Source organism: Motacilla alba, chromosome 2 (genome assembly GCF_015832195.1).
Source record: "Motacilla alba alba isolate MOTALB_02 chromosome 2, Motacilla_alba_V1.0_pri, whole genome shotgun sequence".
Lineage (NCBI taxonomy): Eukaryota > Metazoa > Chordata > Aves > Passeriformes > Motacillidae > Motacilla > Motacilla alba.
The window spans coordinates 53,475,482-53,489,856 of NC_052017.1; the positions used below are offsets into that span (position 1 = coordinate 53,475,482).

The window sequence follows — 14,375 nt, forward strand, 5'->3', positions numbered from 1 at the left end:
TTATACCAAACTTTTGAAATATTTTAGCAGCCAGCAAGGAAATATGGTGAATAATGGTAAAATGGAATCTGCAGGAAGAACACATGAATTTCTTCAGTTAGGACAGAGTACCATAAAAAACTTACAAATCCTGTTTGGAGCAAGCCAGGGGAGCATTTTGACAGGTAGTGGATCAGTGCAAAGTGATTCACATCAAAAGGAACCATTTTAGGGATAAACATGATAATAATCAGGGAAGCAAACATATATTATGGTGGATACATCTGCTTAATAAGTAAAACTGTTCCATGAAACAGAGACAGAAAAAAGCAGGATGTTAGGCTGTATTGAGATAACAAACGAAAATAATGCTGAAAATAACATCATGTTATGTAAAACAGGGATGCATCCTCCCTGTGACCACGGCATTCAGTTCTGATCAAAAAACCTTGAAGAGTGTGGAAATGGCTAAGTAAAAATTATTAAAGGCAAAACCCCCCTATGTTTATGAACAGAGATAAAAAGGATACTGAATAAAATAGGAGTGCAAACTGCCTGCTTTAGAAAGCTATTGCAATTTCTAGGAGAATTGTTGGTGCTCCTTAGATTAGCAAAATGTTGGAAAATAGTAAAATATCTGAAGTTTTACCTCCTTGGTGTAATTTGAAGAGGAACAATACCTACTGTGGGTAGTTTAAAGAACATAAATCAAACCCATCTATTTGTGCTTACAGGAAGAACAGGACTACATCAGACTTGCTTGTGTCCATTGAAAAGCAACCTATTTGCAGTACAGAAAAAGAAACACTGCTTTACACTGCATGTAGGTATTCTCTGAACTCATTTCCATTAGGAGGCATTCAGGTTTTAGTCTGTCAAGTCTGAAAAAGTTGTATGAATAAATAACACATATAGTCTGCCTAAGTAAAGCTGACTAACACTATCTGAAGCATTTAAGTCTTCAGTCATCAGGGAAAAAGTAAGTACTAGCATGCATTACTTAGCAAGTGGAACCGTTTACAAAGGTTCAATTATTGTGACTCAGCTAACAAACTGCAGCTCAGTATCATTGCTCTTTTTCTCCTTCAGTACTTAAGATTCCAAGGAAGTGACAAGTTGAAAGCTAAACTAGGACTATCTGTAACTGGAACATTTTTACTACATTATTTATTTCCTGCATTTATTTCTTCAAGACATGCTAAAAACTTTCCCCAAACTTGTGTTGTAATCTTTCCCCCTGCTGAAGCTTCCTTCATCAAGTTAGAAGACACCAAATACTGTGTGACACCATTTTCAAAAATATTTTGAATTCCTGCTGAGCCCTCTGATTTGAAGCACTCACTCAGTTCTTTTGAAAGTGATATTTTAAACCCTATAACTTAATATGCTATCATTAGCCAAACACTACAGTTAGTCTAAATCTCTACCCAGGCAAAAAAATAAACCCAGGATCTCCCTAAACTTCGAACAAATCTATTCCGTTTCCAAATGATACAACAGTTTGTATAGTACTAGCTCAATTATTTTTTACTGTCCATCAGCATTATTTCTATGAGGAATCTAGCTCTCATGCATCTTTTGTGCTGCCTCTGAAATTCATGACAAAATTTTCTCTGACTTCTTTCAGTAAAACCAGAAGAGCCAGTAGAGGGAGCACAAATACATAGAAATAATTTTCTGTGGTTCCTATAAAAACGATAACCTAAACAATATATTTTTTTCATACAGTGTTTGCACTACATTTTTCCCTTCCTGATCAAAAATACTGTCTTGATTAAACTTCAAGAAAGGCTGATTCAAGGTAAGGAGACTGTGCTGTTTGCTTCTTGCAACCCCTGGGACCTCAGGACTCCAAGTAAGAAAGAGGCAGAGGCTGAACCCTGTGAAAATAGTATTGGCAAAATAATGTTTTCTACCTCCATAGCACTGCTGGGCAGACCAGCTTAATGGGGATCATCTTTGGCTCTGGGACATAATCTGTTCTCTGCAGACTGATAGTTTTGCAGCTGATCCCTGCACATGAGCACACAGGTTGCGTGAACAACTACAGTACAGCATGATGTGGCCAAACAGTGTTCTCTACTTTGCCCTCCTGCTCATTCAGCAAGCTTCAGCTTTCAGAGTTCGTCCCTTTATGCGAGCCCAGTGCCACGAGCTGTGCAGAAAATGTTACACCTCTGTATCCTCTCTGCCCACTGACACTACTGGCAGACATTGCCTGGAAGTTGCTTTGCTGCAGATCTCAGAAGGTGAGTTGCCCTGCATGTGACAACGTCTCAGGCAATAATACACGTCCTTTATCCTCCTATTTACACCTAAATTTCATGAATTTCAAATGGGATCTCAGGATTGCTATGATTTTTGAGTGCTTCCCCCATAACAGAGGTAAAGATCTAATCCCTTTAGGGGACTGGCTCAAAAAAAAAACCATCCCACACACCCCCAGGAAACCAAATGTGAACTGCTGAGTTTCATATTTCATTGTCAGGCTTTCCTGTGGTGGAGAACATGGAGCCTGCCCTCAGATCCATTCAACTTTGTTTGAGACCGTGTATATGCAACCATTGCAAAAGCATTTACCAGTAGTGCAAGTACACTCCCATTAAAGAAAATAGATATAAATGATAAGTGCTTTGAAAAATGCCCAAGCTACATACTACAGAGGATAGGATGGGGAAAAAGCAGGTAACCAATGGGATGTGAAATGTTTTCAGAACAAACAAAAAAGTGACGTTAGAGATCCATTGGTTCTCTACTTCTAAATTTGGAAAAAAAAAAAAAAGAAAAGATAAAATCATCAGTTTGGAATTCAGGTGGCCTGGGATACTCAACAGCATACAAGAAGCTGCTCCCTGTGCCTGGAGGTGTCAGCAGGAATGGCAAACAAACACTACCAGCAGTAGGAATGCTAAGCTGAATATTTAAGTGAGGGGCATTTTTGTAAGTACCTCTTTGGTAATCACATTTGGTGAGTTTTCTGTCCTCAATTTCCCCTCTTTCAGAGATAAAAGGTAGGACTAAAATTCCTTGCTCTACAGATGTAGGCAAAACTAATGGATTTGACTCTAGAGTGCTATAAGAAGAGCTACCAGAAGTGTTTTTGAACCTCAGTGTGGTCACTGGATCCATCCTTAAGTCTGCCAACTACCTGCAATCTTACACTGAGAAATAATTTCTACAGAATACTTTCTGTCTATGCAATTATACATAATCATATCTGATTTTCCAGTGAGAAAATCTAATAAGATTTTATATTTTCCCTTGTTTTCCCTGGATGTTCCAAATAATTTCAAACCCCAGTCTACTAGGTGACCACTAACTATGGAACTGAACTTTATAGGCCAGATGGATCTCCTCTGGCTCATATTCCTACTGCATTTTCATTGCAGAAAACATGTCAGTTGGTCCTATACTGACCTTGAAAAGAAAAGAAAAAGAATAAATGGATAATCCTGGAATGTATAAATAAATTATATAATAGAACATTGTTAATTACTACATATACAGTATGCAGTAATACACTATGCAGGACAGAATTAATTTTTGTTATTAAAAATGGTAAAGAAGTGGGGGTTTTTAAAGAGGCCATGAGAGTGTCTGTCAGAAGCAGAAAATTTCTGTGTGTCTGCTTTGATAATCATTCAGGCTACAGACAAATTACCTGCTGGCCTGGTTTGAGCGGCGATAGTGTTATTCCCTGGGTATTGATCACTGGGAGTATCTGGTTGCCGATGACAGTGGCGATGATCTGACCCTGGGCATTGGTCAATAACTGTGGAGTTATCGGCTGCACCTGAAGTCCCTGAGCTCCACCTGCCGCCTGGCTGGACGGGACTGGATTAGGCATCAGTGGGATTGTTCCAATAATCTGGAAGAAACAACACAGGGAGAATGCACACGTGCCACATACACTTGCCACATGTAATTCTTTATATTCTGCGTGTTGAATCAAACTTAGGTGATAAAAGCACAGAGAGACTGGTAAGACAGGCTGAGGGTGGGAAACAGTCATTCCTTCACTGGGGTGATGAGGACTTCCCAATTCATTTGTCACATCACATATCACCTGTACATTTTACCACTGTCCACTGTCACCTGCAGCAAATCTGCTGTGGCTTAAGAGTGTATGACACAAATCCTGGGCCACACTCTGGGCCCTGGATCATGGTTTGTTTCCATTATTAATTTTAACACCGAGTGAGAGAGAGAAAAGTATAAGTCTTTTTGTCTTGCTTTCTACAACATCCATATAATGGGTTACTACTGAGGCTTATGTAATTTTACTTGACTTTCTGATACCTGGTACTCTAGATGACCACCTTTTACTCCCACGTGATCGCAGGAATGTACAACGGGATACTGGCACCTATCACGGCATGCCTTATTAAGATACGTTCATAAAAATGCAGCTGGTTTTGGATGACAGCTATGAAGTACAACACAACAGGAGGCCTGATGTTAGATAAAATATATTAGCTAACATTTCTGGGGCAAGTAGTTGCAGAAAGAGACACTTGTGACATCTCAGACTTGAGAATACAGTGATTTCCCAAAATGTGAATGTGCCTGTAAAACTAATATTAGGATGAGATGTCAAACAGATGTCGTAAGAAAGCTTGTCAGTCAATAAGCTGCTAGGCTGGAAAAAGTTATGCTGTTGCAAGATTCTTTTTACAGGTATTAGAGAATCTGAAATGAACTTCTGATAAAACTTGGGCCTAAACCCAAACTTTTTCTTTTTTTTTTTTTTTCAAACAGCAACCTACAAAGCTGGAGTCATAGGATTGTTGCAACAGGATAAATAAAAAAAGCATAGCACATCTCTATTTCCTTCACCTTCTTCTCTCTCTTTGTCATAGCCTTGCTGAAAACACCTACTCCATCATAAAACTTCTAGTCTACCCTTTACAGAAACCTTGCTTCTTCCTCTTTATCCTCCGCATTCACCACAATGCGTTGCCCATTTTGACTCCCATTAGTATCCCATTTTTTCCCTCAATGGAGATAGAAATATTGTATTTTTCCACAGTCTCTCTGCTGGTTCTCATTCCACTTGGGAGTTTAGTCATCTTTTTAGATCTCTTTGTTTCTGACAAATTTTATAGAAATTAATCAGCTGATTCACAAACCATTAAGTAGATATGGAGAGCTGAATGGACGGAAAGAGAAAGAGACGTATACATAGCACTAGACACAGAGTATTTTCCTCGTGAAAATAGGCTAAAGTATTCCTAATGAAACTCAAAAGCAAGTTTATTCCCCAAACAAATATATAAAACAAAACATATAAGATCCTGTTGATTTCAACAATAATTTTTATATTACATCAATGGAACCCATCCAATACATTGTAAAATTAAGTCTAAAATAACTGTTTAGTGAAAACATAGGTTAGCTTTTTGGGCACAGCACTAAGTTGCTTTATGAGAGTGCAAAAGTAGAACACCACTGAATCTCTTGCTGTGGATATAAAATGAACGCAGGTGTGAAATGCGTGGTGAAGAGTAACAAAGGTATGTGAACACCTCTGCCTACTGAAATCACCAGAGGTGACACACAACAACCCCAAAAAATCCATTCTTAAAACAGCACCATGCAAAGATATCCAAGTAATTCAGGCATAGCTGGAGGGGCAGGTGGCTGTCATCACCCTCTCCCATCATTAGGCTAAGATATGACTCCACTGAGTGACAGGATCCTAATGAGTGACTGCTCCTTCAGCAGTCACACCCAGTGATGTGCCTCTAGGTAGGCTCAACCATGAAGTACTAGGTAACAACCTACACTGACTCCTGGAGCAAGAAGAGTGCTCTGTTGGCTATGGCAGCTCAGGAAACAAGCAGTAGGTGCTGAAGCTGTCATCAATTTACCAAACTTGCCCCGTTAGAAGGCCTTAGCATGGGAAGACCAGAGAACCATAAAGTAAAGCAGGACAACTCTCCTGTGGGAGAACCTGATAAAATGGCAAGCCCAGCTACTAAGCTGTATTGTAAAAGCTGCATATATCAAGACTGTTCAAAAGACTGTAAAGATACAATTTAAGTTCTTAATGCATTGCTAAAAGGTAGACAGATCAATAAAGATTATTACCCCCATTTTATGGAGCATGAAAGTGAAGCACGGTGAAGCATATTCAGAGTTAGCCTTCTAAGCTGAAATTTCCTGAGAGTTTCTCTTTTCAGATCCCAATGCTTTTATTTTATTTTATTTTATTTTATTTTATTTTATTTTATTTTATTTTATTTTATTTTATTTTATTTTATTCCTAGCTGAATGGCAACTGCTTTCCTGTTCATATGAGAAGATGGCTATTCACTGAGGAGAGAGGCATTTATTTACATCATTATCAGATTTCAAATTGTTTTCTAAAATCAGACTTTCAGCATGAATGAAATACAACTGCAGTGCAGTGCAACACATAAATATCTCCCAGTTTTTGTGACCTAACATATTAATGGGTAACAAATATATTCTTTCACTTTTAATATAATCTCACCAAACACAGGAAATAATCCTTCTTAATTTTATCAGCAGAGACATATCAAAGGCCTCCCCTTCCTTTGCCATGTCTGTAAAGGACGCAACCTTGGACTGTCATTACTCCAATGTAACTATCGAGGTCCTCATCCCAGCAAAGCAAAAAATGCTGTGTTGGTGTTATCAGTAATAGAAATGTTTGCATTCACATTAAAAATGCATTTCTTGGACTAAAGTTGGACATTTCATGGAATGACAATGCTGAAGTGGACAGTTTGTAAGGTCAGATGCAGAAGGCTATCTATATGTATTAATGTGTGTCACACACCATACTGTACATGGCGTGCTGTACATGCAGACAGACAGAAACGGAGCAGGAAAAACACAGATGGAAGAAGTGTTTCAGAAGGGCAAATGAGCAAACGTCCTCAGGGGTGTTACCATAGGACCCAAGGGTAAATCTTCCATTGGAAACAGAAACTTACTGAGGTTTAACATTTTATTTCCCTTTCTACCAAAGTAAATTCTTGTCTGGTTAAGAAAAGGATATCCACTTGTCTCTACTTAAACAACAGCGCTACTCATTATTGCATGCAGCTTTGAGATGGCTAAAAATTGGATTCAGGTTTCCCCTTTCACGTTCCCCCTTGTCCAAGTACCCTCTCCTAAATATCCTAATTGCTCACTGATTCACACATAAGGAGTACTACAACTGGATCCCTTTCTTAAACCTTGTGTGACTGACGTGATGCTGAACGTGATGCTGACGTGATGCTGAGGGATGTGGTTCCCTCTTCCCTCTAATTTTGGTATGGAATTTCACCCTGGGCCTTGCTAATCTGTCCTCTTAAATTATTGTACAAGTTGAAGACAATTTATGGTTTTGATACATTTGAATTTTGTCAAGAAATAAAACAAGGCTATGCCACAGGCTTGAGGCACTGGCGTGCCACAGTACAGACTATTTAATTGCCAGTGATTTCCCTAGTCGGGAGGCATTGCTCCTTTCTAGGAAATGCTGCTACTTCAGATTATATTCAAAGATGGTTCAGGAATAACATGTGACAGGGACTGATCCCAAAAGATACTTACAGAGTCACACAGAATGGTTTGAGTTGGAAAGGGCCTCTTAAAGACCATCTAGTTTAATTCCCCAGCCATGGGCAGTGATGTATTTCATTAGACCATGTTGCTTAAAGCTCCATCCAACACTTTCACAGTGAGAACACATTCCACAGTGAGAACACATTCCATAAAACTATGTCTTCTTTGAGACAAAGCAGATTAGGCTTCTTACTCTGTCAATGCTTGGACTTAAATTCTTAAAGAATCCTGCTTGTCAAAGATGTTCTTGAAGAAAAAAACCCCACATCCCTAAAAATTCTCATGCTACAAAAGTATAATTTTAAAAGTTTTGAGAGGTTTTTGTGTGTGTTTTACAATTCCTTTTATACATCATACAACTGAAAGCAAGCACTGTTCACAAAGGAGCTGCAATACAGGTGTCATATGCAAAACAGCAATCAGACAATTTTGAAAGCCCCAGCGTAAATTCAAGGGGTCCCCTTGTCAATACTTCTCAAAGGGAGTTACACACAGTAATCTGCATAGCACTGTTGATTAAAATAAATTACACCAGGTTGTATGTTTATGAGGTACAGGTTCCTCATGTAAGAACAAAATGCAGTGCAGGTGGAAACTGTACTGAGATATTTAATGTAAATTCAGACTTCAACTTTTTTTATAGAGACAGGGTTTTTGTTGTCCTCTACTAATCACAAAGACTGCAATTCTGGCCCTCTGCAAGTGAAAGAGTGTTGCCAGAATCCTTGGTGGAGTCAGATTATCACTTCAAGTATTCAGTATGTTTCTTTCCTTTTGTTCATGGATTAATAGAAAAATCAATTGTGTCAATTGCTTAGACAACAGCTTTTGCAGAAATCAATTTATTATTTTTCTGCTTCCCAATATTAGCCATATTTTAAAAGTCAGTTTTTTGTTTCTAATTTTAAAAGAAATCTGGGGTGATTTTTAACAGCATCTGAATATTTTCTACTGATTAAATTATTAGTGTGATATTAGCACCCTAGGATTTCAAGATATAGGATCTCTCAGATCTTACAACTTGAACCTACCAAGATGACTTCTGCAATAAAATCGTAGGGCTTGGTTTGCACAGGAAATTAATTTGTCAACCTGCACCTTCCTACCAGGTGTGGGCCCAATGGTCTTTGCCTATATAGTCCTGCAAACTGCAATGAAAGAATAGCATACAATTAAAATGAAGGAGTAATGGAGCTGAGCACGGAGGGGAAAAATACCAAATCCTCAGTATATCAATAGCTTCTGTGAATATTACCCCACATGGCAGGATAACGTCCTAACACTGATTAACTTAAGTTTAGTCAGTATTTTACCATTTAAACAGATTTCAGGCTTGCTCAGTAAAAGTTTTTTCGTAAAAGTGAAATAGAAACATATGATCTCTTAAAAATCTGATCCTTCTAACATGCAATTCTTAAGAAACAATAACATTAAAAAGTCCATTCTTATCCTTCATAAGGATATCCTTCCTTCATATTTAATTGCCTTTGTGGTTTACTTTGTTGTAACATACTGGTGGAAACTGAGGACAGAAGCCTAGTGATTGCTCATAACTTCTGGGGATAAATGTCTAATTTCAGCACTGCAGATACAAAACCAGATTTTGCATAACTCTGTAACAGACTAATAGATGATTTCCCAGTAGTGAGTCTTTCCATGTGGCTCCTAATAAACCCATTGTGTCTTGACATTAGATGAATTTACCATGATACTCTAAAATGAAGCATACAACTGCTTTTTTATTAACTTCTTCTCCTTTCCTCTCATCAGAAACAGGGATGGTGTCCTGTTTCCCAGCACAACCAACGGAATACTTGAAACTGTAGCCAAATGGGTGGTTCAACAGCTGCCTTTGTTTCTGCTCTGAAGCGTAAGTAAAATCAAAGACCAACTACACCAGTTTGCTTCTACTGTCAGCCAAGGCTTACATAAAGGAAATAGTGACATCAAAAAAATGTCTTCAACTATAAAAATGAAATATTAAGTATTTTTAGTAGTATCATCAAAACAAACAGCTCTTCAATTTGATCAATGTTACAACTCTTTAAATATTGAAAGTTAATTATTCAATTTTGAACAACAGAAGAACAACATAAAAAGAAAACAGAAAAACAGGGGAAAAGTGAAAGAAGCAACAGAAAAATTGTTCAGCAAAATGAGACAAACCACCATATACACATAGACACAAGGGTGTTGGTGGATGAGACTTGGCAACATGTTCTTGCAGCCCTGAAGGCCAACTGCATCCTGAGCTGTATCAGAAGATTTCAGGGGAAGTGTATGTCTCCCTCTACTTTGCTCTACTTTGCCCTCATCAAGCCCACATGGAGTGCTGCCTCCAGCTCTGTAGTCTTCAGTACAAGAAAGACAGGGACCTCACAGGTCCAGAGAAGGCCAAAAAGATGATCAAAGGGCTGGAGCATCTCTCCTATGAAGGCAGGACAGTTTTTGACAGAACTTTGTACAGTTTTACAAACTTTACTCAGAAGTTGCATCTGTTCAGACACATGTTGCATGGTCACTTTATCAGCATGATGTCAAGGAGACAATCCAAGGAGAAAATGTCTGAGGAAAAGATATACTGATGTGAATCTGCACAGGATTCTTTAGCCTCTGTGCAGCTGTCCCTTAATCACATACATGTATATGTGTATATATATATATATATATATATATATATGTGTATATATATATATATATATAATTTATATAAATTATAAACACATAGGCACAGATATTTTAAAAAATACATATCACTTATTTTCTACCAATATCAATAATCCCAGCTATTTTTATGCACTATACCACATACATGCAATCTACTCCCAGTCTACACACTGAAAAACTGGAATTATGAATACAAGGAATACAATTTGCAGAGTTCTTTTGAAAGTAATGCTAATCCACATCATTCTTTGGACTAATGACAATATGATTCTTGAACCTCATACAAGATGAAAATAAGTCTGCCTGTGTCTTTCAAATTAGAAGTGGTACTAATTCATGCAAAGCTTGCAAATTTTCTTTGCTGTATTGTATTTCCTAATGACAAGTCAAAAAGATGGCACAATGAAATGCTACTCTGAGAAAAGGCATCAAATAGTGATACTGGAAACAGACACCTATGAAACTCTACTCCTGCATCATCATTTTATGTAAGGAATTCTAATGTTCAGGTAAAGTATTGTTCTAATATCATTCAACATATTGGATAGGTTATTTCTTGTAAGCATCATAGTGGAACATTAAATCCAACATTCTGCCTGATTTTCTCAGCGTTTTTTTTTTTTTTTTTTTTTAGAAAATAATGTTTGTATATTAACATCAAACTACTCAGGAATTTATTTGTCATCACTGTAGGAATTATGTGGTGAAATTTTTCTTAAGCAAATACTATTACATTCTTGTAGTAGGAGCATGTGTACTGTCATAAAAAAGAATGTCTTTTTTAACAAACATTCTGAATAACACAACATTTTCTCATTAGAAAAATCGAAATATATGTAATTATTGAATTAAAGACTAAAAATTATGTTGAGTGTCTGCTGAATTGTTCCTTTTAAACAATCTGCTTAAAAGATTATCAGATTTAACTTCCTTTTAAAAACAAGAATTAAATCAGGCATCACAACCCTTAGAGGTCATAGTTCTCTAAGCTGAGCAAAGCAGCTGTTGATTTTAATTAGATTTGAAGATCCTAAGTATTTCTGAAAATCAGCTGGTGAGATTCTTATGAAAATCAGCTAGTGAGATTCTTATGAAAATAATTATTATTTAAAGTTATTTGATGAATGTCTAGTATAAAATATTTTAGCAATATTTTTGTTTGTTATGACAGCAGATACACAATATGTTACGACATGACAGCCAATACTATCATATTTGTTATGAAAAACCAGACAGAATTTCTAATAATATTTTATGATCACTAAAAGAATTTACAACTAACTGTTTTTTTAGCATTTTACTGCTTGTCTCCCAAGCTACAAACAGCTTTTCTGATTGCTGTACAGATCCTTTTAGGGTGTGTTCAAATACATTTCTGTATATGTGGTTTTGGGGTTTTTCTGGTAAATCCTTTTGATAACCAAAAGTAATAGTATTCATTTTCACAGGAATTAAATACATAGCAACTGGGCCAGAAGTGTGAATTTCTAGAATTAATAACAATGAAAATATTTTCGTAAATATTCATTCATCCCTACTTTCTTTTCATGCAAGCTGCGATTTTCATAGTCGCCTACAAAAGTATCACTGTTCTATGGCTTCCCTGAAGACTTCAATATCAACTAAGTATCAAACATCTCAGAGACAAGAGATTCCTGCTCTGAAATAAAATTTCTCAGCCTTTTCAAGCTTTGTAATTGGGCTGCAGCTGCTAACCCAAACATCAATTTGTATCTTTAGATTACAAACTGGATTTAGATTCCTTTAGAACAAGGATTGTCTCTTTCGAGCAATAACATTATTTCCTACTACTTCTCTTTCAGAGCATAAAGAGCGGACTTGCTTCCATCCACATCAGAATCTAACATACTGGACACACAGCACAAGAAAATGTAGGCATCCCTTTGTACTACGTGCCATACTGAGCCATTCAAGGACAGCTTGGGAAACAAATTCCCATTTCTCAGCATGCCTAACCAGGCCCCAGTACAATGTGTGCCAATGTGATTCGCTTGCTTCCATGCTATGGTGACATTATCAGCTTGTTTGGAGCTACCTTTGCTACTTGGTGCTGAATTGCACTGTGCTGGCCTACTACAGAGATGCTATCGAGAGGTGAGGAGCCAGAATGAGGCAGGGTTTAGTAATTGCTCTACGACCCTGCCCTGTGGTTTTGAAAGAAGAGCTGCTATTGAGATACAGCCTTGCACAGATATGAGCAAGATAACTTCTTCCACTGCCAAACAGTTCTCACTGAAATAGTGTGAGTTTAATTTTTCAAACTGTAATCTTATTCTTCTTTAAAAAGGATGTGGCACACTACTGACAATGTCTGTGTCTGGATGAGCAGGACTATTTCTGGTATTATACTTTTATTTCTTTCCCTTGATTGTTCCTTTAAACTTGTTTTGCAATGACAATTAAGAAGATGGCACTGATTTCAGCAGGTGGTCACCACTGTCACTGGTTTATCTTGTGATACCATTCCTGAAAAGTTATTTCACTAAAAGTATTATGGTCTTGCAAATGTGTGCCAAATGTGGCTACCTCAAAGAATTAGATTTCTTTTTAATTTTTATTGATGAAATTTTCTGAGGAAACAAAAGTAAATTTTGGGAAACTTAATTTGAAAACTTAATATTTCATTCTGTCCTTGACTTGTCTGTTTAGAATACCAATGATGTTTTCTTAGGTACTCCGTGAGAAACTGGATTGAAATCACTAACCATCAAATAATCTTGAGATGCAATCTTTAGGACCAGAGTTCTTTAATTAGATTATAGGTCAAAGAATTTCTAGGCCATCAATATATTCTCGAAGAAACCTCTCCCATCATCTGACTATCAGATTACCTACACTATACAAAATATTTATGAGAGATCACCAGATTTCTGTCTGTAGTTCTTAAAGGTGAAATTAACTGTGCATGCTGATTCATTCAATCATTTCAGATTTAGCAAAAATTCATTGCAAGAAGGTTAATATCTATCATAATCAATCAGTAGCAGTGATACTCAGCATTGTTGTTAGACAATCACCTTTCTCCAAATACTGTTACAAATCCTGAGCTTGCTGCACAGATGCCATGACTGTGGGTGATATGGTAGTTGTCTCTCAATTCATAATTTTGACATAGCACCTGTACAAGATGACATCTGTCTAAATACAAAGTCATGCCCTACTTAGGTGATGTTTCTACAATTTTAGATCATCTAGACTTTAGCTAAATAAAATACAAACTGTTGGACTTACTAATTAAGAGTTGTAACTTTTACTGTGATAGTGTATGAAAGCTCAGGGCAAGGCTGAGATGAGTAACTGAAGTAGTACACAAATGTACCACTGAAACACTTTCCAGTTTTGCAGGACATGCATTTCTTCCACAAGTGACTTTTCTGCCTACTGAGAGCAAGGCACAATGCTTAGCACAGCATGACTATGATGGAACAAACCATCCTGGATTATCTCTCTACCATAGTGGATATCACTGTGGAAACCAATATTCCAACCTACCCAGTGGAATTTTGCTACAATGCATGACAATTTTCTGGGAGTTGAAGACAAGGAGAAAAAATTCATTTCACTGAAAGAAGGCTTAGATAGATTGCATGTAAATTCTTGAATGGAAAATGGTCGTGACACCAAGTTTCTATATCTGAATGTCTAGGATTAAAAATTCTTCCTGAGATCAAATGTAACTTCCTTTTGTCATGTATTCATCACAGAGTTGATTGCTCTTTTTAGTACCAATGAAAATTTGCCAACCAAATATAAGCCAGGCCTTAGTCTTTCTTACCTTGCAAACTGGCCCCTAGTTCAGCACACTGCTCTGCCAATCAGTTTACCTTTGAAAAGCTTGTTAAATTCCAGGTCTCTGTTCAATCATGTGTAATATGTTAGTATAAATACTATTTACCTTCCTGCCAGTATTCCTAAAAGCTTTAATTTTAGTACTTTTAAAAAATTACTTAAAAAAGTAATTTTTGTAAGGCTCCCTAAGAGTTAGAAAGACAAGATATCAAAAAAGTAGGGTATTTTTATGTTGAAGATGAAAATACACTCATCTGGTTTTCTTAAAATTATTCTCAAATTTAGGGAAGATGTAGCAAGAGACTGTGTTTATGAACCTGTGAGGAGAACATGCAGCC

At 37.0% G+C, this 14,375-nt stretch overlaps 1 protein-coding gene across 5 annotated transcripts in view; it reads right to left on the reverse strand.

Moving 5' to 3' along the window:
• The window catches only part of POU6F2 (POU class 6 homeobox 2), a 311,090-nt gene that overhangs the window by 20,658 nt on the left and 276,057 nt on the right, over window positions 1–14,375 (reverse strand). For all 5 annotated transcript variants that reach the window (XM_038127479.1, XM_038127476.1, XM_038127475.1 and 2 more), the window contains one exon: window positions 3,641–3,847. In XM_038127479.1, the coding sequence (XP_037983407.1) occupies window positions 3,641–3,847 (207 nt within the window). The remainder of the gene's footprint in view (window positions 1–3,640; window positions 3,848–14,375) is intronic.